Raw genomic sequence first — 26,959 nt, 5'->3', positions numbered from 1 at the left:
GGTCATTGTGTTTTCATTTTCATTTGTCTTATAGATTTTTTAAAAAATATATTTTATTGATTTTTAGAGAGGGAGAGATAGAAACATCAATGTGAGAGAGAAACATCGATTGGTCGCCTCCTGCATGCCCCCCACTGGGGACTGAGCCCACAACCTGGGCATGTGCCCTGACCGAGAATTGAACCAGGACCTCTCAAACCATGGGCCGACGCTCAGTCCACTGAGCCACACCGGCCGGGCAAATATTTTTATTTCTTCCTTGATTTGGTTGTTAAGCCATTCATTATTTAGTAGCATGTTACTTAGCCTTTAGTTTTTCTGTGTGCTTTTCAGTTTTCATCTTGTAAATTATTTCTAGTTTCATACCATTGTGATCAAGAAAGATACTTGCTATGATTTCAATTTCTTAAATTTATCAAGACTGTTTTGTGGCCTAACATGAACTGTATCCTTCCATGTATACTTGAAAGGAATGTATATTCTTCGGCTTTGGAGTGGAATGTCCTAAAAATATGAAGTCCATCTTAACTAATGTGTCATTTAAAGCTGCTCTTTTCTTTCTTTTTTTTTTTTAATCCTCACCCAAAGATATTTTTCCTTTTATCTTCAGAGAGAGAGAAAGAGAAACATTAATGAGAGAGACACATCGACTGGCTGCCTCCCTCATGACCTCAACCAGGGCTGGGGACCAAACCGCAACCAAGGTACGTGCCCTTGACTGGGATTGAAACCACAACTCTTTGGTCCATGGGCCAACGCTCCAACCACTGAGCCAAAACAGCCAGGGATAAAGCTGCTGTTTTCTTGATGTGTTTCTGAAGATCTATCCAGTGATGTCAATGGAGGTGTTAAAGTCCCCAGCTATGACTATCTTCTTGTTATTATCTTCCTTTATGTCCATCAATATTTGATTTATATATTTAGGTGCTCCTATGTTGGATGCGTAGATGTTTACAAGGGTTATATCGTCTTGTTGGATTGATTATTATTATTAAATGCTCTTCTTTGTCTATTGTTACACCCCTTGTTTTAAAGTCTATTTTGTCTTATATAAGTATTGCTATCCCTGCTTTTCTTCATTTCTATTTGCATGACATGTCTTTTTCTGTCCCTTTACTTTCATTCTGTGTCTTTCCATCTGAAGTGGGTCTCTTGTAGACAATCTATGTATGGGTCTTGCTTTTTTATCCATTCAGTCACTCTGTGTGTTTTGATTGGAGCATTTAGTCCATTTATATTCAAAGTAATTATCGATAGGGATGTAGTTATTGCCATTTTTATTGTTTTGTGGTTGCTTTGTAGTTTTTCTCTGTTTCTTCCTTATTCACTTCTCTTGTATGTTGATGATTTTCTATAGTGTTATGTTTGGATTCCTTTCTTTTTATTTCTTGTGTATCTGTTAGAGGTTTTGGTTTGGTTACCATGTGCCTCCTATATAGCAAGTTATTTTTATAGCAGTCTATTTTTTTTTTCAATTTTATTTTATTTTAATCCTCACCTGAGGATATTTTTTTCATTTCTTATTCAGATAGAGTGGGAGGGAGAGAGAGAGAAACAGTGACATGAAAGGGACACATCGAGTGGCTGCCACCCGCACGACCCAACCAGGGCCAGGGACAAACTGCAACCTAAGTACATGCCCTTAGCGGGAACCGAACCCGGGTCTCTCTGGACCGCAGGCCAATGTTCTCACTCACCGCTGAGCCAAACCGGCCAGGGCTATAGCAGTCTATTTTAAGTTAATGGTCACTTAAGTGTGAACACATTCTAAAATCTCTGCAACTTTTATTCCCTCCATGTTTGTTTTTGTCATTTTTTTACTTTTTTGTGTGTATTTGTGTGTATCCCTTAATTTATTGGTGTAATTACAAATGATCTTCCTATTTTTGTCTTTTAACCTTTGTAACAGCTTTATAGTTGGTTGATCCACTGCTTTTACTAATTGTTTTCCTTCGTCAATGAGAATTTTTTCTTTCCTGTATTTTCTTATTCTTATGTTTTATCTTTTCTAATTGATACGGTCCCTTTAACACTGTATTATCAGGTTAGTGATCCTGAATTCCTTTAGCTTTTTTTTTTTTTTTTTTTTTTTTGTCTTAGAAGCTCTTTCTTTCTCCTTCAGTTTTAAATGATAGCCTTGCTGGGTGAAGTAATCTTGGTTATATGTCTCTGCTTTTCATCACTTTGACTATTTCATGCCACTCCCTTCTGGCCTGCAGTTTCTGTTGAAAACCCAGCTGACATATGGGAGTTCCCTTATAGGTAACTAATTGTCATTCTCTTGCTGCTTTTAAGATTCCTCCTTTGTCTTTTTTTTTTTCCTATATTGATTTTAGAGAGAGAGGAAGTGAGAGGGAGAGATAGAAACATCGATGAGAGAGAACATCGATTGGCCGCCTCTCGCATGCCCCCCACTGGGGATTGGGCGCACAACCTGGGCATGTGCCCTGACTGGGAATCGAACTGGTGACCTCTTGGTGCGTGGGCTGATGCTCAACCACTGAGCCACACCGGCCAGGCTCCTTTGTCTTTAACCTTTGCCATTTTAAGTATGATCGGTATTGGTGTGAGCCTCTTTGGGTTCATCTTGTTTAGGACTCTGTTTCCTGGACTTGTATGGCTATTTCTTTCGCCAGATGAGAGACACTTTCAGTCATTATTTCTTCAAGTAGGATTCAATCCCTTGCTCTTTCTTTTCTCCTTATATAGTACCCCTATGACGTGAATGTGGGTACACTTGATGTTCTCCCAGTGGTCCCTTACACTATCCTCATTTTTTTTTCTGTTTGTTGTTCTGATTGGGTGTTTTTCACTACCTTGTCTTCCAGATCACTGATTTGGTTGTGTGCTTCATTTTACTCTACTGTTGGTTCCCTCTAGAGTATCTTCATTTCAGTTATTGTATTCACTTCTGACTGGTTCTTTTTTATGTTTTCTATTGATACTGAACCCAGGTTCAGCTGCCTGCCACTCAAAAGCCTGTACTCAAAAGAAAGGGACTGAAGGAAAAATCAGTTTATTCAAGAGCCAGCAGCCTGAAAAGATAGGGGACTGTCGTCACAAACACCATCTTACCGTCTCAGTGCCGGCAGGGGTTTTAGGCATGAGGAAGGGGAAGGCAAGCCAAGGAAACCGGCAGGGGCTGTGGGCTCGTCGAGGGTGCTATCGCTCTGCTCACCACCTCTCAGCCAGTCAGGAGGTGGTCTGGTTTTCATCAGTTGAAAGTGAGCAAATTTCCTGGAGCCAAAAGTCCTAAAGGCTGGAATCTGTTTCCTTTTAAGTTAGCTCCTGGAATCCTTTAAGTAAACAGGCGGTTTATCTGTAGATACAGTGAATTTACAAGTTATCATTTACAGAAGCAATATTTTTTTTAAATGGTGGGGTGGGTTATACTATCTCATTTTTTATGTCTTCTCTCTCTGTTGAAGTTCTCACTAAGTTCATCTGTTCCTCCCCTATGTTCACTGGATGCCCTTACAACCAGTTTTCTCAGCTCTGTATCTGCCAGATTGCTTGTCTCCATTTCATTTAGTTCTTTTCTGGAGTTTTGTCCTGTTCTTTCATTTCAACAAGTTTCTTTGTTTCCTTTTTTGGCTGACTCCCAGGGTTTGTTCCCATGATTTAGGTAGAGATGCTAGATCTCTCAGGCTTGGCAGAGTAGCTTTATGTAGTTGGTTTATGTAGGGCCCAGTGGCACAGTCTCCCTGCTCCCCTGGCCGGGGTGCCACAGCGGTGTCCCTCTTGTGGTCTATGTCTGCCTTCCTATTGTACTTAAGCCTGATTGCAGTTGGCACAGCAGTGGGTATGACTGACCCTCAGTCTGACTGGTGGGAGGGCCTGCCATGACTAGCAGACAAGCTGTTGTATAGGAGGCTAACTCCACAAAGCAGCAGTCACTGTAGCCGGGCTTTGGTGCTAGTTGACTCTGCTCTTCAGGTGTGTTGTTTGTGGAGCTTGTTGGGTGGTGCTCTGGTGTGTTCTGAAGCCGGCCACCAGGCGTTTGGGGTTTGTAGCCTCCTAGGAGGGTCTATGGTGTAGGCCAAGGTCAACCACTACTTGTGCCTGGCTTGAGCTACCTGGTAGGCACAACAAAGTGGTCTGCAATTGGTTGCCACCTATGCTGGGCTTGGAGGCAGGGAGAGGCTATGCTGTGAACCAAGGCCAGCTGCCACTTGTGCTGGACTTTGGGCCCTTTGGTCAGCACTGCAATGTGGGCTAAGGCCACAAGACTCATGCAAATCTTTTGGCCAGTTAGTTGAACCTACATTCAAGCCAAGGCTGGCCTCCACTTATGCCAGGCTTGGAGCCACCTCATGGGAGTTACAATGCAAGTTAGGACCAGTCACCACTTGAGCCAGGCTTAGGACCACTTAGCAACAGGTACAGAGCACGCCAGGCTGTTCACTGCTTGTTTGGGATTTGTGGACCTTGGAAAGATGTTGGGGAAGTCCACAGTGCGAGCCAAACCAGGCCGCTTATGTGGGACAGAGCTTTGTGCCAGGTGGACAGGTTGGGTGGGGCAGGTGAATGATGTTAGCCAGCTTAATGGAGATCTCCAATTTGGCAGCCTCATGTGCTGGGCCAGGTGAGTGAGAGAGAGTTCAACAAAGGAGTAATGACACTTGTCATCACTTCTGTCCCCAGGGAGAGATGCCTCTGCCCCTGCCCCTCCATCCTTTGCCTTGAAGTTCGTTAATTTAGTTCCTTCCTGTAGGTTGGCTGTCCCTGACATTTTTTGAGCTTCTGCCCTGTGCTGGATCGCAGAGTGAGTCTGTGCGTGGGCCCCTCAAGAGGTGTACCTGTCTTCAGGCAGCTGTTCATCTCGCTCAGGCACAATCCCCACTCGTGTTCACATTCAGGAGTTATGGGGACTCCTCTTCCCAGCACTACAGCCCTGAGCTGAGATGCCGCGTGTGGGCCTGGGACCTGCCCCCCCAGGGGGAACCTCCACACCTGAGATATCCCTCCCGATCTTAACTGCCACGTGTGGGTGTAAGACCTGCCATTGCACCTCACCTACCAGTCTCGACATGGCTTCTTCTTTATAGCCTAAGTTACAGAAATTCTGTTCAGCCCGTCTTCAGGTGGTTCTCGGCCATGGGTGTTCTATAATTTAGTTGTAATTTTGATGTGGTCATGGGAGGAAGCGGGCACCATGCTTACCTAAATCTGCTGTCTTGACCTCTCCTTAGTGCCTCTCTTTTCTTCTTTTTAGAGTTTATTCATTCATTCATTTGTATGTGGTAACTCTGATAGCATCATAGTAATGGCTGAGACTACAAAGTGCAAAGAAAAACTAATATTTTTCAAGTCCTATACATATATCATCTCATTTGATCTTTTAAAATAGCCCTTTGAAGGGTTTTTCCAATTTTGCAGACAGAGCTATAGCTGAGAGGCTGACTCTAAAGGCTATATTATTTCCATTTGTACATACTTTCTCTGACTTAGTTTTGGAGGCAAAACATACACAGGATAAAGCTAGAGAATAATTTGTAGCATATGTCTAAATGTCTGATATGGTTCTAGGAATCTGAATAAAATACCCAGGAATGATGAGAGTGGTACTTGTTAAGAAAAGATCAACAGAAGGGCAAATTCTAAGTCTGCTGTTTCCTGTTTTCTGCAAAATCAACCATGCTTTCATCCCACTGTTACTATCAGCTCAGAATTCCAGAATGTCCCTGAGTGGCTCATGGACACTGGTGACCAGAGAACTCACCCAATGAACAAATGGCCTGAAGAAAATACTTCTGGTCCTTTGTATGTAACAATTCTGAGGTCTTCAGCTGGTCTGGTTGGCTGTCCTAGTAACTCGGTCAAGGCTAGGTGATTTGTTTAGAATGGGGGGTGGGGAACCTTTTTTCTGCCAAGGGCCATTTGGATATTTATAACATCATTCAAGGGCCATACAAAATTATCAACTTAAAATTAGCCTGCTGTCTTTGGTCAGGCTAATTTGGTGAGGCATGTGATGTTATCTGGTGTTGATTTTGTGGGCCTTATATGTCCCATGGGCCAGATGTTCCCTGCCCCTGATCATCTGGATACTTGACTGAATTCTCTGTTCTAATTAGTAGACCCTGGAAGTAGTTTGGGTATGCAGTGTAAACCATTCGCTCTAATTCCACCAGCCTTAACTGAACAACTACTGAACTCAAGGTACGGCTAGACATCGTGGGTGTGTAAAAATTAGGAAGACTGGGTTGCCATCACAGTAACACTCACACAAGGCTGAAATCAGCTATAAGAGCAATTTGGGGTAAATCTTTATAAACTAGAGGGTGCTTTGAGGATAAATTATAGTGTCAGTCCATTTAAATAATGATCTTATGGATCAGAATTAGTAGATATATTATTTTGCTTTTTAGAGCTACCACTTGGCTTCCAAACCAAAGCAAAACCCAGTGAATGTTTGACCCCAGAGTGCTGCTTATCTCAAGTGATTCTCTCCACCTCTCTCCTGGGTCAGATTCTCTGTCTTCTGGGATAGTTTGATGTCACACCTATTCCGAGCAACCTTTGCATGGGTGATAGGACAGAAGTGAACTTACAGCTTGAAGAATTTATGTGATCTGGATGTAAATTGCAAAGTAAACATGCCAATGATTATTACATATGTATTCTATCTCAGAGATCTGTGTACTTTATGAAAGCATTAGTACCTGCCTTCCTAAACCCAGCCAAGTGAACGCTTGAACAGTTAGAGCCATCAGCCTGCCAGCAGCACACAAACAGGCACACAGAGTCTCCCACCCCAGCCCCACCCAGGCTGTCTGCACTCTGCCAGAAGCTGACTTCTGTTTATTCATTGCAGGTGACATAAGTGAGAAACTGCTTTGGAATTATTTGTGGAAGAGAATGTAACTCTTGGCTGGGTGTTGAATATTTGTTTTTCAACTTCTCTTTTATTCTTAATATGAAGTAGTGGACACTTTAAATTAACGTAGAAAAGTTACATTGGTGGCCTGCAAGCTGCAACCTGAATTCACAGACATGTTTTATTATGCTTGTACAGTATTTTTTAGTTGACCTGATGTTTAAAAATTAAAACTGTTTACACACACACACAGTGTATCTGATGTCTCTGAAAAAGAAGAGCTAGCAACGCTGGGCCTGACTTCCTAAGTGGCAGCGATGAGCTTGAGTTGATCACTGTGGTCTGCTCTCCACAGTTTCTGCTGCGGGCTTAGTTCCTAACCCTGAAGGCAGGAGCCTTGGACTCGTGTTTTCTTTATAACAGAGAACTGTGCGCCTCTGTAACCTAAGGCCCAACAACTGGGAAGTGAAAGCAAATAGAGGCAAATAGATGGCCAATATCTTTGGAGAAATGTCTCTTTATGTTTTATGCCCATTTTTTAAATTGAATTGGAGATCTTTCTTGTTATTAGTTGTATGAGTACCACATATATATAGTTTTTTTCATCCTCACCCAAGGATGTTTTTATAGAGTGGGAGGAAAAGAGAGACACACATCAACTGGTTGCCCCGCAGCATGACTCCAACCAGGGCCTGGGACCGAACTATAACTGAGGTACATGCCCTTGACCAGAATTGAACCTGTGACTCTCTGGTCCATGGGCCAACGTTCCAATGGCTGAGCCAAACTGGCCAGGGCAATTTTTTTATTTTTCAATTACACTTGACATTCAGTATCATACTGGTTTCAAGTGTACAGCATAGTGGTTAGACATGTATAAAATTTACAGTGTGCTTCTCCCTGATAAGTTTAGTACCCACCTACAACCATAGATAGTTATTATAATATTACTGACTATATTCCCTGAGCTGTACTTTACCTCCCCATGACTATTTTTGTAACTGCTTATTTGTACTTCTTAATCTCTTCCCCTTTTTTACCCAGCTCCCCAACCTCCTTACCATCAGTTCATTGGCTGTATCTACGAGTTTGTTTCTTTTTGTTGTTCCTTTATTTAGTTTTTAGATTCCACACATAAGTGAAATCATGTGATATTTACCTTTGTCTGACTTTTTTCATTTAGCATAATACCCTCTAGGGTCTATCCGTGTTGTCACAAATGGTAAGATTTCATTCCTTTTTATGGCCTAGTAATATTCCATTGTATATATGTACCACAACTTTTTTATCCATTCATCTTTCGATGGACACTTAGGCTGCTTCCATATCTTAGCTATTGTACATAACGCTGCAATTGACATAGATATGCATATCTTTTCAAATTAGTATTTGGGATTTCTGCAGATAAATACCAAGAAGTGGAATTGCTGAGTCATATGGTCATTCCATTTTTAATTTTTGGAGGAACCTTCATACTGTTATCCATAGTGACTGCAGTAATTTGCAATCCCACCAAGGGTGCATGAGGGTTCCCTTTTCCCCACATCCTCACCACCACTTCTTGTTTGTTGATTTATTGATAATAGCCATTCTGACAGCTGTGAGGTGATTCTCACTGTGATTTTGATCCGCATTCCCTGGTGATTAGTGATGATGAACATCTTTTCATATGTCTGTTGGCTATCTATCTGTCATCTTTGGAGAAATGTCTCTAAAGTTTTCAGCCATTCTTTCATCAAATTGTTTATTTCTTAGTTTTGAATTGTATGATTTCCTCATATGTTTTGGATGTGAACCATTTAATGGATATTTCATTTGTGAACATATTCTCCCGTTCAGTAAGTTGTTCTTTTGTTTTGTTGATGGCTTCCTTTGCTGTGCAAAAGCTTTTTATTTTGATTAAGTTCCATTTCCTTGTTCAAGGCAACATGTCCAAAAAGAGATTACTAAAACTGATGTCAAAGAATTTACTACCTATTATTTTCTTCTAGGAGTTTTATGGTTTCAGGTCTTACATTTAAGTCCTTAATCCATTTTTGTATATGTTGTACAAACAGTGGTCCAGTTTTTCTTTTTCTTTTTTTTTTTTTTTGCATGTATCTGTCTCATTTTCTCAACAACACTTATTGAAGGACTGTCATTTCTGTCCATTGTATGTCCTAGTCTCCTTTTTCATAGATGAACTGACCATATAAGCAAAGGTTTATTTCTGGGCCCTCTATTCTGTTCTGTTGATCTCTGTGTCTGTTTCTATACATAGCCTTTATCATTGTGAAGTAAGTTCCTTCTATAACCACTTGGTTAAGAGTTTTTGTCATAAATGGATGTTGAATTTTTTCAAATACTTTTTCTACATTTATTGAGATTATCATATGATTTTTAGCCTTGGGTTTGTTGATGTGATGTATCACATTCATTGATTTGTGAATATTGAACCATCCTTCCATCCCTGGGATAAATCCCACTTGATCATGGTGTATAATCTTAATGTATTTTTGAATTCATATTGCTCTTACTTGAAGATTTTTGCATTCATATTGCTCTTACTTTGCTGAGATTTTTGCATCTATGTTCATTGAGGACACTGGCCTATCCTCTTTTTTTGTAGTGTCTTTATTGGTTTTTGAATGAGTTTGGAAATGTTTTCCTCTTCAATATTCTTGAATACTTTGAGAAGGATAGGTATTAATTCTTTAAATGTTTGGTAGACTTCACCTATGAAAATGTCTGGTCCCAGTGGGAGATTTTTAAGTTACTGATTTAATTTCATTGCTAGTTATTGGTCTGTTCATATTTTCTGTTCATTTTTGATTTAGTCATGGAAGTTATGTTTCTAGAAATTTATCCACTTCTTCTAGATTGTCCATCTTGCTAGCATGTAATTGTTCAACGTGTTCTTTGTTTTGTTTTTTAAATCCTCACCTGAGGATATTTTTCCATTGATCTTGATGGGGGGGAGGGGCACATCAACGTGACAGAGACACGCCTGGTTGCCTCCTGCAGGACCCTGACCAGGGCTGGGGACCGAAGCACAACCGAGGTACAGGCCCTTGACCAAAATCGAACCTGCATCTCTTTGGTCTGCAACCTGATGCTCTAACCATTTAGCAAAACTGGTCAGGGCTGTTTAAAGTATTCTTAAATGATCCTTTGTATTTCTTCGGCATCAGTTGTAATCTCTCCTCTTTAATATCTGATTTTATTTATTTAGCTCCCACTTTTTCTTGATGAGTCTGGCTAGAGGTTATAATATAAAGGAAATTTTATATTTCCTTTCAACAAATCTGTTCTTGGTTTCATTGCTCTTTTCTATTTTTTATTTTTTATCTTGTTCATTGCTCCTCTGATCTTATTTCCTTCCTTCTGCTTACTTTGATTTATTTGTTGGTCTTTTTCTAGTTCCTTTAAATGTAAAGATATATTGTCTATATATAGGAATTATTCCTATTTCTAGAGATAGGCCTGTATAACTATGAAATTCTCTATTAGAAGTGCTTTTGCTGAATTCCATAAATTTTGGAAAGTTGTGTTTTCACTGGAATTTTCTCAAGGTAGATTTTTATTATCCATTTGGTTCCTCTTTGATCCACTGATTGTATAGTAGCATGTTGTTTAATCTCCACATGTTTGTGTTTTTTCCAGTTTTCCTCCAGTAGTTACTTTCTAGTTTCGTGCCATTGTGGTTGGAAAATATGCTTGATTATTTGAATCTTCCTGAATTTTTGAGGCACTTTTAGTTGCCTGATACGTGGCTAATATATGCTATATCCTGAAAAATGTTCTTTATGCCCCCAGAGAAAAATATATATTCTGCAGTTTGGGGATGAAATGACCTATAAATATCTATGTAAGTCAATCTACTCTCATGTAACATTAAGGCCATATTAATTTATGTCTGGATGATCTATCCACTGAGGTACGTGTGGTATTAAAATCCCCAAATATACCCTGGCTGGTTTGGCTCAGACGTTAGAGCATTGGCCTGTGGACCAAAGAGTCATGTGTTCAATTCCAGCTAAGGGCACATAACTGGTTTGCAGTTCATCCCCGGCCCTGGTGATGGTCGTGCAGGAGGCAATCAATTGCTGTGTCTCTCTCACATCGATGTTTCTCACTCTCTCTCATCGATGTTTCTCATTCTCTCTCCTCCCCCACTTTCTCCCTTCCACTCTATCTCAGGTGAGGATTTAAAAAAAAAAAAAAAAAGTCCCCAACTATTATTGTATTACTGTTAATTTCCATATTTATTTCTATTAATATTTCCTTTATATACTTACATGCTCCTATGCTAGGGTCATAGATATATACAATTGTTATATCCTGTTCTTGAATTGACCACTTTATCATTATGTAATGTTCTTCTTTGTCTCTTTTAACATTCTTTGCTTTTTAAAGTCAATTTAGTTGGATGTTAGTGTTGCTACTTCAGCTTTCTATTTGTTTCTATATGCATGAAAAATCTTTTTCCATCCCTCACTTTCAGTCTGTGTGTGTCTTTCTATCTAAATTGAGTCTCTTCATTTGAAAACATGAAGGCTAAATAGCATGCTATTGAACAATGAATGGCTTACCATGGAGATCAAGGAAGAAATAAAAAACTTCCTGGAAACCAATGAAAATGAACACACAACAACACAAAATGTATGGGATGCAGCGAAAGCAGTTCTGAGAGGGAAGTTCATAGCACTACAGGCCTACCTCAAGAAACAAGAAAAATTTCTAATAGACTATCTAACCTCACAACTTAAAGAACTATAAAGCAAACAAAAAGTAAACCCCAGAGCAAGTAGAAGGAAGAAAATAGTAAAGATCAAAGCTGAAATAAATGACATGGAGACCAAAAAAACAATTCAAAGGATTGATGAAACAAAGAGCTGGTTCTTTGAAAAGATAAACAAGATTATGGACCCTTAGCTAGACTCACCAAGAAACAAAGAGAGAGAACCCAAATACACAAAATCAGAAATGAAAGAGGAGAAATAATAATTGACACCACAGAAATACAAAGGATCATGAACAAATATTATGAACAATTATACAGCAACAAATTTGACAATCTAAGCAAAATGGACAAATTTCTAGAAACACAGTCTCCCAAAACTGAACCAGGAAGAGATAGAACACTTGAACAGACCAATAACAACAAAAGAAATTGATGATGTAATCAAGACTCTCCCAGCAAACAAAAGCCCAGGCCCAGACAGCTTCACAGGGGAATTTTACCAAACATTCAAAGAAGAACTAATACCCATTCTCCTCAAACTATTTTTTAAAAATTCAAGAAGAAGGAAGACTTCCAAACTCGTTTTATGAAGCCAGCATAATTCTAATTCCAAACCAGAAAAAGACACTACAAAGAAAAAAAACTACAGAGGCCAATATCCCTGATGAACATAGATGCCAAAATCCTGAACAAAATACTAGCAAATCTAATCCAGCAATACATCAAATCAATTATTCACCATGACCAAGTGGGATTCATCCCAGGGATGCAAGGCTGCTACAATATTCACAAATCAATAAATGTGATATACCACATAAACAAAATGAAAGATAAAAATCATATGATCATATCAATAGACCCTGAAAAAACATTCGACAAAATCCAGCACCAATTTCTGATAAAAACGCTTAGCAATCTGGGTATAGAGGGATCATATCTCGACATAATAAAGGCCATATATGAAAAACCTACAGCCAACATCATACTCAATGGGCAAAAATTTAAAGCATTTCCCTTAAGAACAGGAACAAGACAAGGATGCCCATTTTCGCCACTCTTATTTAACATAGTACTGGAAGTCTTAGCCACAGCATTCAGACAAGAAGAAAAAATAAAAGGGATCCAAATTGGAAAGGAAGAAGTGAAACTGTCATTATTCACAGGTGACATGATACTATATGTGGAAAACCCCAAAGACTCCATCAAATATTTACTAGAGTCCACTAAAAATTTACTAGTAAATGAATTTGGCAAAGTAGCAGAATACAAAATTAATGTCAAGAAATCGATAGCATTCTTATACACCAATGATGAACTCACAGAAAGAGAAACTAAAAAAGCAATCCCATTTACCATCGCATCAAAAAGTTAAAATACCTAGAAATAAACTTAACCAAAGAAGTAAAGGATATATCTGCAGAAAACTACAGGACATTGAAAAAAGAAATAAAGAAAATAAAAAAAGTGGAAGCACATACCTTGTTCATGGAATGGAAGAATTAACATCATTAAAATGTCCATACTACCCAAAGGAATCTATAGATCCAATGCAATCCCCATAGAAATACCAACAACATACTTCACATAACTAGAACAAATACTTCAAAAGTTCACATGGAACCAAAAAAGATCCCAAATAGCCACAGCAATCTTGAAAAAGAAGAACAAAGTTGGAGGGATCACATTACCAGTTTTCAGGTTATACTACAAAGCCACTGTAATCAAAACAGCCTGGTACTGGCATAAGAACAGGCATATAAACCAGTGGAACAGAACAGAGAACCCAGAAATGGACCCAAGGCAACATGCTCAATTAATCACTAATCTTGACAAAGGTGGCAAGAGCATACAGTGGAGTCAAGACAGCCTCTTTAAATAAATGGACAGCTACATGAAACTAGACCATCAACTTACACCATAAACAAGAATAAACTCAAAATGGATAAAAGACTTAAATGTGACCCGTGAATCCATAAAAATCCTAGAGGAAAATGTAGGCAACAAAATTTCAGACATCATAACGCAGCAGAATTTTCACTGATACATCACCTAAGGCAACAGAAACAAAGGAGAAAATGAACACATGGGACTACATCAAACTAAAAAGCTTCTACACAGCAGAAGATACAATCATCAAAATGGAAAGGCAACCCACTGTATGGGAGAACATCATTGCCAATGATACATCAGATAAGGGGTTAATTTCAAATATATATAGAGTGCTCATACAGCTAAACAAAAGGAAGACAATGAACCCAATTAAAAAACGGGCAGAGGACCTAAATAAACACCTCTCCAAACAGGACATACAAATGGCTAAGAGATATATGAAGAAATGCTCAACATCACTAATCATCAGAGAGATGCAAATTAAAATAACAATGAGGTATCACCTCACACCTGTCAGAATGGCCACCATCAACAAAGCATCAAACAACAAGTGTTGGCGAGGGTGTGGAGAAAAGGGGACTCTAGTACACTGCTGGTGGCAATGCAGACTGGTGCAGCCACTATGGAAAACAATATGGTATTACCTCAAAAAATTAAAAATTGAACTGCCATTTGACCCAGTGATCCCACTTCTAGGAATATACCCTAAGAATCCTGAAACACCAGTCAGAAAGAATATATGTACCCTCATGTTTATAGCAGCACTATTTACAATAGCTAAGATCTGGAAACAGCCCAAGTGTCTATCAGTAGACGAATGGATAAAAAAGTGGTGGTACATATACACAATGGAGTACTATGCAGCTCTAAGAAAGAAAGATCTCGTATCCTTTGAGACGACATGGAGGGACCTGGAAAGTATTATCCTAAGCAAAACAAGCCAAACAGAGAAAGACAAGTATCATATGATCTCACTTATTTATGGAATATAATGAACATAACAGTCTGAGGAATGGGGTAGTCCCAGAGAAGTGGAAGGGGGGTACAGACTGACAATCCCAGAAGAGGGGGTGGTGGGGGAGAGATAAACCACAGAACTCATATGCATGTATGCATGAACAATGGACATGGACAACGAAGCTGGGGACAGGGCGGGGAGGGGGTATCAGTGGGGGGAAAAGGAGAAACATCTGTAACAAAAATAATTTTTAAAAAATAAATAAATAAAATAGAGTCTCTTATAGGCAGAATATAAATGGGTCTTGTTTGTTTGTTTGTTTGTTTGTTGACCATTCAGCCACTCTATGTCTTTTGACTGGAACATTCAGTCCAGTTATAATTAACTATTTACAGATACGTACTTACTGACATTTTGTTGTTTCTGCTATTCCCTTCTTCTCTTGATCACCTTCCTTTTAAATTGCTAGTTTTCTTTCGGTTTCTTTCTGTGAATTTTTGTGTATATTGTGTAGGTTTTTCATTTGTGGCTAACATGAGGTTCATATATATCTATCTGTATCTATAGCAGTTTGTTTTCAGCTAATAGTTGTTTAAATCCAAATGCATTCTAAAAGCACTGCATTTTTACTCCCTCGTCCACGATTTGTTTTTGCTGTCATGTTTTATATATTTTTGTTTCTGTATCCCTCTTTATTGTGATTGTAGTTAATTTGCCACCTTTGTCTCTTAACCTCCACATCAGCTTTTTAAGTATTTGACTCACTGTGTTTATTTTATATTTTCCTTTACCAGTGAGGTGTTTTGTTTTGTTTCTTTCCATACTATATTTTACTATTTCTGGTATGGCCTTTTCTATTCAGCATAAAGAAGATCCTTTAATATTTAATGTAAATCCAATTTAGTGGTAGCGAACACCTCTAGTTTTTGTTGTCCTGGAAACTCTTTTATATCTCCTTGAATTCTGAATGATAACCTTGCTGGGTAAATTATTCCAGATTGTAGGTCTCTTTCTTTCAGCACTTTAAAGTTATCCTGCCCCTCCCTTCTGGCCTTTAAAATTGCTGCTGAGAACTCAGCTGATAGCTCTATGGAATTTCTTTCCTTTGTATGTAATTTGTTTTTCTCTTGCGTCCTTCAATGTTCTCTTTATCCTTAACTTTTGCCATTGTAATTACAATATACCTCTTTAGGTTTATCTTTTCTGAACTTTCTGTGCTTATTGGATATGTTTCCTTCCCCATATTAGGAAAGTTTTCAGTCATTTCTTCAAATATTTTCTGCCTTCTCTCTATTCACCTTCTGTAATCCCTATAATGCAAATGTTAGAGCATTTGACATTGTCCCAGAGGTCACTTATACCATCGTCATTTTTTAAAGTTGTTTTTTAATTTTGCTGTTCTTAATAGGTGATATTAACTACTCTTTCAACAAGCCAGTAATCCATTCTTCTGTATTATTCTGCTGTTGATTCCTTCTTAGGTAATTTTTCATTTCAGTTATTGTATTCTTCATCTCTGCTTGGTTCTCTATTATATTTTCTTAGCTCTTTTTTGAAATTCTCTGAGTTCCTCTATTTTGCTCTGAAGTTTGTTGAGCATCCTTATAACCATTTCTTTGCATTTTTTTTAATCAGACAAATTACTTATTTCTGTTTTACTAGATTTTTTTCTCCATGGTTTTGTTTTCCTTCAATTGGGACATATTCTTCTGTCTCCCTACTTTGTTTGACTTTGTGTTTGTTCCTGTGAGTTAAATGAATAACTCTCTCTCCCAGTCTTGAAAATGTGGCCTCAGTGAAGACTGTGTTGGATAGTTTTGGCAGGCTGGTTGTACTGTGGGTGTCATATCTGTGGAGAAGAGTTGGGTTCTTGGAGGGACAGCCTGGCGTATGCACATATGCAGTAGCTCCCTGTTGTTCTGGCTGTCCTTGGCCAGAGTGGATTGGGGAAGGATAGCCTGATGTGTGTGCACTACCTTGGCCTTCTGATCTGGGTGGGGCTGCCAGGTGTGTGCTCACAGAAGCACCCCACTAGCTCTTCACTTCCTCTGGATGGTGTAGCCCCATGTGTGCATGCAGCATTGGCCCACTGTCTCCAGACTGGACAGCCCTGCATGCAGGCACCACAGTGCTTTGCTAGTTCAACACTCTCTGTGTGCAGCGGCACTTGCTGTACAATCTGGATCAATCTGCTGGATCAGTCTCCAGGTAGAGGCAACCCCTTCGTGCATGCTATGGAGCTCTCCTCTTTATGCTCGAAGTAGCTCCAGGAGTGGTGGTGGGGACATGCAACAGCACCCCACTATCCAGGTGTCTGGGAGACATAAACAATGGTGCTCACCAGTACCTCCTGTCCTGGAGAGACCATTAGCTCCTGGAGAGCTCTCATGAATCCCCAACCTTCTCTGTGCGCGCGCTCTCTCTCTCTCTCTCTCTCTCTCTCTCTCTCTCTCTCTCTCTCTCCCCCTCTCTCGTTTGTTGTGCAGAAGCTGTTCAGTTGGCCCTTGGTTATCTCTCTAAATGTAGGTTGCATTCAGTGTGTTCTTGGGAGGGGACGAGCTCGGAGTCCTCCTATGCCACCATCTTAGACCCTCCTCAGGAAGTATTTTTAAGAGAATGCTTTTTTAAAAAGATGGGTTTGATTAGTAAATGATTTAGGCTTTTTGGTGATCACAATACTAGGCTTTAGAATAAGGCACCACACCACTCAGTTGAATACAAAATAAGGCATATGTCTCATGAGAGGAGTCACACTCATTGGTAAACACTGCTTTACCAGTATTTTTTCAGCCTGAACATATCAAGAGAGACAAATCTATTCATAACTAAAAACTGTACTTCTATTTAAGTATTTGGGTTTCTGTTGACCTCTCCATCTCCTGGGGAGTTTATTCTGGAGTGACTACTACTAGGTAATTTAAGTTAAGAGAAATGTTGCTCAGGACAAAGAACTCGATTCTGGATCCTCCAGGCAACAGCCCCACAACTAGTCAACACAGCTCACCTCCCATTTCTGCAGAGCTGGTCCTGGGAGAGCAGGAGATGTTCCACTTCACTCGTTATAGTGATGTGAGTCGACATACTCATGATTTAGCAGATATTTCTGGGCAGTACTTGAACATGTGACTCTTTCGATTTAAGTACAATAACTGACATTTAGCCCTACTACATTTCATCTTATATTTAAACCACCATTTGAATTATAAGGGTCTTCTTGAACACTAATGTTCTATTATGCATTTCCTTACACAATCAATCCTTGAATGAGAAGCCTGTAGCCTCTGTTCCTATATGGATTGAACAAGTTAAATTGCATAAAACAAGACATTTTTCCAGTTTATCTGTAATCCATTAAACATCATCCTTTGGGTATAGTCAATCACCCTTTATTCTATAAGGAATCCTCTTTCCAATATTGACTAAAGAAGTGTATGCTAAAATCAGTGTTTTCTTAAAAATACCTCAGGCTGTGTAATCTTTATCACAGGCTTAATTAAACATATTTATCTTTCAAAGCTTTGAAAGATCATCATGGTCAAGGTCCAAAAAAGTACCCATCAAACATAAAACAATGGTCATCAATGTGCCAGACCCAGGTGATTTAGCAACAGGTGAATACATATTGTTCATATCTGCTTGGGAGATTAGATGCATCTATGTATTACTGGCTACATTATCTCAATTTTATTCTGTTTAGTTTTAACCAGTGACTTGCAAAGATGAAATATGATTAAAATAATAGCTGTTATAGTACTCTGTGGCTATTTTGTCATGTTGAAAACTTCTCAGATTGTTACGTATGCTATAAACACAGAACTCATTTCACAGCAGAATCCCAAGAAATAAGAATGCCTATGCTACTGTTAATGAATAAGAATTAGATTATTCTGGGCTTTTAAGCTACCCTATGTATGATCAGTTCTTAACATCTTGGCTTCCTGATCTTCCTCATTTTGAGAAAACATACCTCTGAAATCTAATTTACAGATCAAGCCATATCAGGAGTGCAGGAACAGGGCTTGAAGAAAATCCTTCAGACCAGATAAAACAGTGACGTTTCCACATTTTCAAAAGAACCTTGAGTCACACAGATACTTTTATAATAAAGACTTCTCAAGAGGTTCTTTTTAAAACCTAGATATAAGAAAACAGTATGGGGGGTGCTTTTAACATTTTCCATAAAATTGCCCCCTAGAAAGGCTTTTTTATTTTTTTTGCTATCTTTTTGGAGCTCTAAATGAAAACTAGGTCTCAACCTCTGGCCTAGGGAAGGGTTCTGAAATAAGAAATATCAAGGCAGCTTGGACTACCTTACCTAAAAAGGAGAGCTTAAGCAGGACTCTGAAAACTGGTATGCGTCATGTTGACCACCTCCCAAGAAACACAGTTTCGTGCCCTGAGAACTGAGTGGAGGGAACTCACTGACGACGAAATTCTTTAGCACCAAGCTGGAGTCAGACAGGCATCTGCCTTTTCTGAACAGAGATTTTGCTTTGCCTGATGTGATGCTCTTCTTGCATTATAACTTTGTTTTGGAAAATGGTAAAAAGACAGCAACTTCTTCACACAAGACCAATATAATTTACTTAGCCCTTGCTTCATTCCACATTTCTCAAAAGTATATCCCATGGTAGAAGCAGTTACGTGCTAAAATAACATACTAAACATTTTGATCAAATTGGACATATTCTAAAAAGGCTTCGTATTGGAAATTCTGTATATACAGAGTTAAGGCCCTGGCCCTGTGCTCTTTTCTGGAATAACATTGTAGGTCGGTACATAAGGTTTGGTTATAAAAGCTTCTAGGCAGAAAGTTTTCTCTCCAAATAGTAAATACCTCAGGTTGTATAATCTATATCACAATATTAAAGGTATTCATCTTTCAAAGCTTGAAAGATATTCATGGCCAGGGCCCAAAAACCTACTCAATAAACATAATACAATAGTCATCAATGTGCCAAACCCACGTAACAAGTAGAGCAAGAAGAGACGGTTAGAAGACAGGCATTATGGTGGGGATTGGTAGTGATAATGCTTTATGTTTGGAGACAGTAATACATAATTTGATAATTTTATTTTGTGTGCACTGTACCTTATGTTGAGTACAATATATTAAATTGATAACCCAGAGAATTTTTTGGAAAGTGTTAAGATAAGGGTTTTTTGTTGTCAAGAATTGGAAACTGAGTTAGATAGATCCTCAAATATTTTGAAAATCTAGAACGAGATATATTGACCCATAATTAAAATTGGCCAACTTGATTTTTTTAATATTGTGTCAGGTTATAGTTATCTCTTTCCACATACCCGAACTTTCCTTAAACCAAGTGTATGGTTATGATATGGTGATACCAAAAAATGGGAGCCATAGTTGAACATGGGCCAGTTAAAATTATATTACTCTAGACTAACCATCAGTTCTATATTACTTTTAGAAACTGTCTACTGGCAAAAAAAATTATAAAAGAAAATTATTTGTCATATCTCACACTTATTCCAGAAGTACACAACGTTTAGTCTTTTGAGATGACAATATCTAGCAGTACATTCAAATATCCTCAATGTGGAAGGCAATCTAACTAAAGAAAATGCCACTTAGATTGTTAATTATATTTTATGTTAATTGGATAGTCATAATTTAGTTGATATGAAGCCAAACATATGGAAGACTCTGCTTAACATTTAGTAATGTTATAATTTATTTGGGCTTATAGTTCATTCACATTACTCAGTTGATCTCACAGTTCTGCTATGTTCACATATTCACATTTAAATACTAAAATCATAAAGCAATGAAAGTTTTGACTTCTGGTCTCCAAGACTAACAAAATCTAAACCAACTAACCAGAGAATCTGAAAAATTTCAAGTTACTTTTCAACACCATGTTTCCCACTAGAGCTTGTTTTTAACCGGGCCGCTCTGCATGTTGAATGGGTACCAATTTGCAACCATTTACCGAGTCTGGGCAAGCAATGCTAATACTGCTGAGGTTCTGCTGGCGGAAGAGGGCCGAGCTTTCCGTTGCATGCAGACACTGACCCTGTACTCTGTTTCCTTTCCTGTTTCCTGTGCCATGCTTGCTGTGTAGCAAATGGAATCTCTGGCAGTAAGTTAACTTTCTTTCATACTCTCTGCCCATTTGAGGCATGGACCCATAACAAACCTTATTTTACTGTTACTATTATATCTCTTAGCATGTTTCCCCTTTTTCCTTCCATTTTATTTTATTTGGTAGATTGAGATATGCTAGTTTGTTAGTAGCATTCTGGGCTGCTTTCGTCCCCAAAGCAGAAACCTGTGTTGCTATGAACTCTCACACTGTCAGTGGAATACTGAGTTATAACGACCATTATCTGACACTTAGGAGAGTCAGAGTTTTCATAGCTAGGTTCCACCCTAAATTGTGAAGGTAACTTATTTTTTAAACAATACTTTTTATTTATCTGTGAGTCTCTGGCAATTATCTCTTATACCAGATTTTTAAAGATTTCTCATAAAGAAAAATTTTAAGTAAAATGTTCTACTGCAACAACCAAAGATCTAGTTTAGGGTACCTAGTGAGTATAGCTTCTGGTTTAACCCTGGGCTGGTTTCCAGCACTGAGATCAGATCAATCTAAGGGGAATGTTTTTTCTCCCTAAGGGCCAAGAAGGGGTGAGAGGAGAAAGAAATCTTCATTCAGCATTGTTTGAAATGAACTTCAGTAACTTTTTGAAATTAAGATCAAGAGTCTGTTAATAATACGATTAATAGAACATTCTTCCTCAAACCTAAATTTAAATTCCTGTCATTTCTCCCCTTAAACTGATTTGGGGAAACAATTTTAAGTCACCACAGCAGCTTTCAATTCTGAGCTTTCTTTCCACTCCATTAGCAAAAGAGAGGTGCTATTTATTCTCAGGGAACCACATTTGAAAACTGAACAGTGAAGCGTAGTTTAAGCCACATACTTAACCACTTTCACTGGTGACTGCTGAGACATGAAATTCTACCTAATGAAGGCTATTCTTTTCCTTACACAGAATCCTGGGAGCTAGCCCATTCTTAGAATAAAATGTGCAACTTTTAGAGGCCGCTATGAGCAGATAAACTCAAAGAGCACTATAATTGTTGGTGTTGGAATTACTCGTGATTTATTTTCCCTCATAGGATCCATAAGCAACATAATGAAAACATTTTAAATTCCAGAGGTATTTATAGGGCTTAATTAAGGGCCATTTTGTACGATTACTTTTTAATGTTCTTTCCACGATAAGTTTTTGTAACTAATTCTCTTTGTAAGCATATTTTGACCCCTTTTATCTAATTCAACAAATACTTATTGATCACTGAGCAGAACCTTCGCCAGTAGAGCTGACACAGTGCCTCAGAGGGTCACGTGCCTGTTTTGTTTACGCAGACTTTAAGATGTGTGTCTGCACCCAAAATGCAGCCAGAATTGTCACATGGAGTAATCTCCCAAGTATCTTCTGAATTTATAAATTTAACACTTAGAATTACTTTATGTTTTGCCTTTCAAATATATAGTTTTAAAAAACAAATTGTTTTTTAAAACAATTTATAGCTTACAAAAATTAAGACAATTGCAACTATAATTTATGGATCTGTAACGGCAAATATAATAGAAATCTGGAGATTCACTCAGTCCCTTTATAGCTACTACACCTCTCTAATTAGTTATCTTCCAGGAGCTCTTCTATCTTATATTGTGAATTTCTCACTGATATTTACTGACTGGATCTTGTTCTGTTTTATTGGGAATAATAACAGCTAGTTATGGATCCTTGATTTTTAAAAAAAGTTTGTCTCCACCAAGATTTCACTTGTTATACAAAAACTGTCCTTAATAACTAATTTCTCCCCATGCCAATCCTTTCTCTAGCAATTGGAACTGTGTCAGAGGTTATATAAGCTACACTTCCAGCTGCTGCTGCTTTTTCAGTCCTACTGTAAGCTCATCGGCCAGGTGCACGAAGTCAGTTCCATGCCAGAGGTGAGCCCACGCACCTCCCAACCCTGAGCGCTGCCATGAAAGTCATTCCTTTCCTTTTGTCCTCCCTGCCCCATACCCCGACCCCCTGTCTATAACTGTCCACGTGATTTTATTCCCACATAATCATTTCTTCTAGAATAAGTATTAATGTGTCTTGTATTTCTATTCCTGTTTGGCAGTGCCAGGACTAGGGTGGGGCAAGTGACAGGCCTAGGCACAACCGAAGGACTCTGGGGGAGCACCTCCCTCAGTGCTATGCCAAGAGGCCTCACTTGGCCTGCCCTAATCCTGGCCCTGGGTCCTTGTGCTACAGTTTCCCTCTTTATATTTAGCTTTTTGTACTTGCTCTCACATTGAGATAAGGAGGAAATATCTGTATGGTGCTTAGCATCAGTATGCTTTGATATTTTTTAATGTGAAAAGTAAAATAATTGAAACATTCTACTTCCAAGTGAGCCAAAATTTTCCTAGAAGTGAAGAAATATTACTGCCTTGTAGTAAGAGAAATAACAGGGAAGTCGAGAGGCCATTATGGAAGCACAAAGGACAAATGCCTAAGTCATCTGGAGGTGAGGAGGCTGAAATAGGATAGCTCTCTGAAGGAAATCACACCTTAACTGACTGTTCAAGGATGAGCTGGCGTTAGAGAATGTGGGGCTTGGGAGGAGTGTTCTGGTGAGAAACAGCATGGACATCATCATGGTAGTGAGAGAGAGAGAGAGGAACTACAAGTGATTTACTATTGCTGGACTCATGCAAACCAAAAAGGAGTGATGGAGCAAGGTGGAAGAAATAGGTAAGGAGAGATCATGGAAGATGCTGTGCCCGAGAGTGTTCTGGTTAGAGCTTATGGCACAGACATGAGGTGGATTTGATGACAACCAGACTGGAGACAGGGAGACCACTTATGAGGCTGAGAAAATAGCTCCGACAAGAGATGAGAGTTTGAACTGGGACAGAAGTGCTAGGTGTGGAGAGCAGGGAGGAAGTGTAAGAGACATGTAAGACAACAGGTCCATGAGACTGACTGGGGGAGGTGAAGCAGAGGAAAGAGTGTCATGCTCAGGTTCTCTCTCAGATGAACTAGGTGACTGTGGTGCCACAGGTGAGTCAGGGATGTAAAAGGAGGACTGAGGCAATTGTACGTCCATCCTGTCAAGCCTTCTGCCTGCTAGTCAGTAACAGAGTGGACTAGTGGTCTAGTTTGCCCACTAGACCAGCTCAAGTTAATGACATCTTGCAGGCACTTAAGTCCAAGGATCTAGAAGAGACCAGAGGTCAAAGGAGAGAATGAAGTGAGGTGTAGATGTGGTAGTCATCAGCGAAAAGCCAGGAGTCCAGGAAACCATCCCACTAAGTACGTGTGGGTGAGGATGGAGCACCATATTTACCATTCATTTGGAAAAAAGGAAAAGGACAGTCTAGTTTTTTAGTATACTTTCGAATGCTAATTTCAAGGGAGGCATGAGTCAGACATCTTTGTTTATGAAGAGCTCTCGCAAACCAGTTTTCCTCCATAGGATTACAAATTATCAGATAAAAAAGAAGACAGTTGAAATGTTATTTGCCATGTTGTCAAGATAGGTTTACTCTTCTTACTCTTCTAGCAAGTATTAACAGGATCCTTAGAATCCATCTTGGCTCAAAAGAGAGAAGACATGCAAATGCAACTCACATGTCCTTTTCCATATTAAAAAGGCAGTTCAAGTTTCACTTTAAAAAAGTAAATCGTGCTACATGGCTTATGTGTGTATATATGTATGTGTGTGTATATTATATAATTGTTTTAAATTGTGTGAATTTCTCCTTAATTATTTTAAATTTAGGTAAGTTTTATATACTGTACACATATAATATTTAAAACTTGCCTAGATTTAAAATAACTAAAAAGAAATTCACTTTAAAAATTATGTACAGCCCTGGCCGGTTTGGCTCAGCGGTTAGAGCGTCAGCCTGCGGTCCGGAGAGACCCGGGTTCGGTTCCCGCTAAGGGCGCGTACCTCGGTTGCAGTTTGTCCCCGGCCCTGGTCGGTTGTGCGGGTGGCAGCCACTCGATGTGTTCCTTTCACATCGATGTTTCTCTCTCTCTCTCTGTTCCTCTCTCTCCCTCCCACTCTACCTGAACAAAAAAATGGGAAAATGTCCTCAGGTGTGGAGAAAAAAAATAAAAAATTATGTACATAAAGTACTCTAATATCTTAAAGTCATTACCTCAGTAAATTTTAAACCTGGCTCTGGAGTAGGTATTTGTATTTAACAGGCACCTGTGTGAAAACAAATCATCCTTGGGTGCTTTGGTTCTCTCTCTTGTAAATTGAGGGAGCTGGGAATGAAGATGTTGGGTAAATCAATTCTACAAAGAAAACAAACATCATCAACTCGCATTACGAAGGGGAAGAAAAACTTTAAATTTATGTCAATTTTCTAAAATGCTCTAGATCAGATTCCAAAACAGTTTTCTTCCACAATACATTTTAGGAGTACTAAGAAGTCTTGTAGAGTCTCTCTTACAATTTACTTTTTAACACTGTAGAACTTTTGGTTTCACTAATTATGAGGGAAAATATTTTACCTCTGTAACATGAATATTAATATTACTCTGAGATTTCGCCTCCTCTTCCTTAAAATTATGTCTTTAATCTCTTTCCACAGCATAGAAATAGTGAGAAAATTTTATTTTTCAGAGTCCATATTGATGATTACATTTATTGAGCATTTATATGCCAAACTTACTGATTATTTTATATATACTATCTCCTTTCATCTTTAAAATTACCCTAAGATATCTTCAGTCCCACAGATGAGAAAACTAAGGTACATAAAAGTCTGTTTACTTGACTGTGGTCCCACCATACACTGTAGAATTGGCATTTGAACCTAGGTCTACTCAACTCTCAAGTCTATTCTCATGTGCATTTTTACCTCTGAATATGCCCTTCTACTTAAACAGAAAACATTTTAAAGGAGTCTTAATATTTTCTATAAAAAGAACTTCCCAGATGTTGACACAAAGTTATTTCATCCATACAACCCCATAACCACCTACATGTACCATGTAGTACAGTTTCATCTGTCCTATTTAATTTAAGCTTGTGCTTCACCACACCACATATAATCAATTTTCTTTGGGGAGTATAAAATCCAGCCTTCAACTAACTGCAGTAAAATTAATTTTTTAACAGCTGCTAAATATGTCCAGGGAACTGAGTGACTTAAAGAAAAATCTGAAGGATGCCACTGCAGCCATTGCAGCTGACCCTCTTTATCTAGAGGGTGCATGGTCTGAGCCAACCTTCACGTCTACCGAAGCAGCCATCCAGTCCATGCTGGACTGCCTGAAGAACAATGAACTTGGCAAGGCTTTACATCAAATCAGGGAATGCAGGTAATGCTGTCTCCTCTAGAGATGGTTAAAGGAAATGCATGCCTAATAGTTACTTTGTCGTGGTTGGGGATTAAATCACTACAGAAGGACTATCTAGATATTTTATATACCTCTTTCTCAGATCTCTGTTACCATGGCAGAAACATCAGATTTCATAACTTATACGTTAAAAGTATTGATGTTGTTTCTGGTCATTTGTCATCCCCCAAATGTTGGTACACTTCCAAGTATACCCCAACAAGAGGTCCAAATTAGCAGTGGTATAGGATGATGCTGAAATCGCCCACCCCCACAAACACACTAAAATATACACCTATATAGAGAGCGCTTATTCCTGAGAACCAACTGAAGGCTGTTTGAGCAGCTTTTGAACATAAATGAGAGAGAGACTGAACAGAGAAAGCTGAGAAGCCAGGGGAGCTCACTGGGATCTGCAGGAACTCTCCAGGATCAGAGTTGCTGATGAGCACCATTGTCTACGTCCTCCTCCACCTCTGAGGGGGGATGGAAGGGGGGCTCCACTCCATCAGGGTGCTTTGATCTGCCTGCAATATTACAGCAACATGTGCTCAGCCATATTGCCCAGAGTCCATTTCAGCTCTAAACAAAGGGAGCAAGCAGGAACAACAGGGCATCACAACACATACCTGGCCTCCCTGCCTAAAGCCAATCTAGCCTGACAGGCTAACACCTCAGGTGCCATAAATACCTGCCTGGTTCCAACCAGTCTGCCAAAACTACCAGGCACACACCCAACACAGAGGTTGTTGCTATACGAGACAACATTCCGTACAAGAAATGAGAGAGAGCTCACATAGAACAGGCTAGGGAGCCACAGGAACTCTCCAGGAACTACAGGAATTTCCCCAGGGTTGGAAAACTGCAGTGAGCTTCATTGTATACATCCCCCTCTACCTCCATTGGGCAAGCAGGAGTTCTACCCAGGTGCTCTTGCCTATCTGCAAGATTGCCACAATGCATTCCTGGACACACTGACTCCAAACAAAGGGGGAAACAGGCATTACTACACACACCTGGCTTCCTTGCCTGGAGATGCTTCAGTTTGGTAATCCAATGCCATTGGCACTGGCTCAACTCCAGCTGGCTTTCCAATATAACCCAGCACACACAGCTTACACATAGGTCGCTTCTACACAAAGCCACATTTTCAAGACTGGGAGAGAGTGCT

The 26,959-nt window shown here is 39.2% G+C and overlaps 1 protein-coding gene across 2 annotated transcripts in view; it reads left to right on the top strand.

Annotated features, from left to right (window-relative positions):
- FRY (FRY microtubule binding protein) overlaps positions 1-26,959 on the top strand; it is a 309,064-nt gene that overhangs the window by 268,802 nt on the left and 13,303 nt on the right. The window contains exons 60-62 of one of the 2 annotated variants that reach the window (XM_036251398.1): positions 20,481-20,498; positions 22,275-22,385; positions 25,568-25,770. In XM_036251398.1, the coding sequence (XP_036107291.1) occupies positions 20,481-20,498; positions 22,275-22,385; positions 25,568-25,770 (332 nt within the window). The remainder of the gene's footprint in view (positions 1-20,480; positions 20,499-22,274; positions 22,386-25,567; positions 25,771-26,959) is intronic. The other variant, XM_036251399.1, reaches the window with a different exon arrangement.

The sequence above is a fragment of the Molossus molossus genome, unplaced genomic scaffold (genome assembly GCF_014108415.1).
Source record: "Molossus molossus isolate mMolMol1 unplaced genomic scaffold, mMolMol1.p scaffold_m16_p_10, whole genome shotgun sequence".
NCBI classification, from domain to species: domain Eukaryota; kingdom Metazoa; phylum Chordata; class Mammalia; order Chiroptera; family Molossidae; genus Molossus; species Molossus molossus.
Note: the sequence above shows the minus strand (reverse complement) of the source record. Positions and strands in the feature narration are given on the sequence as shown.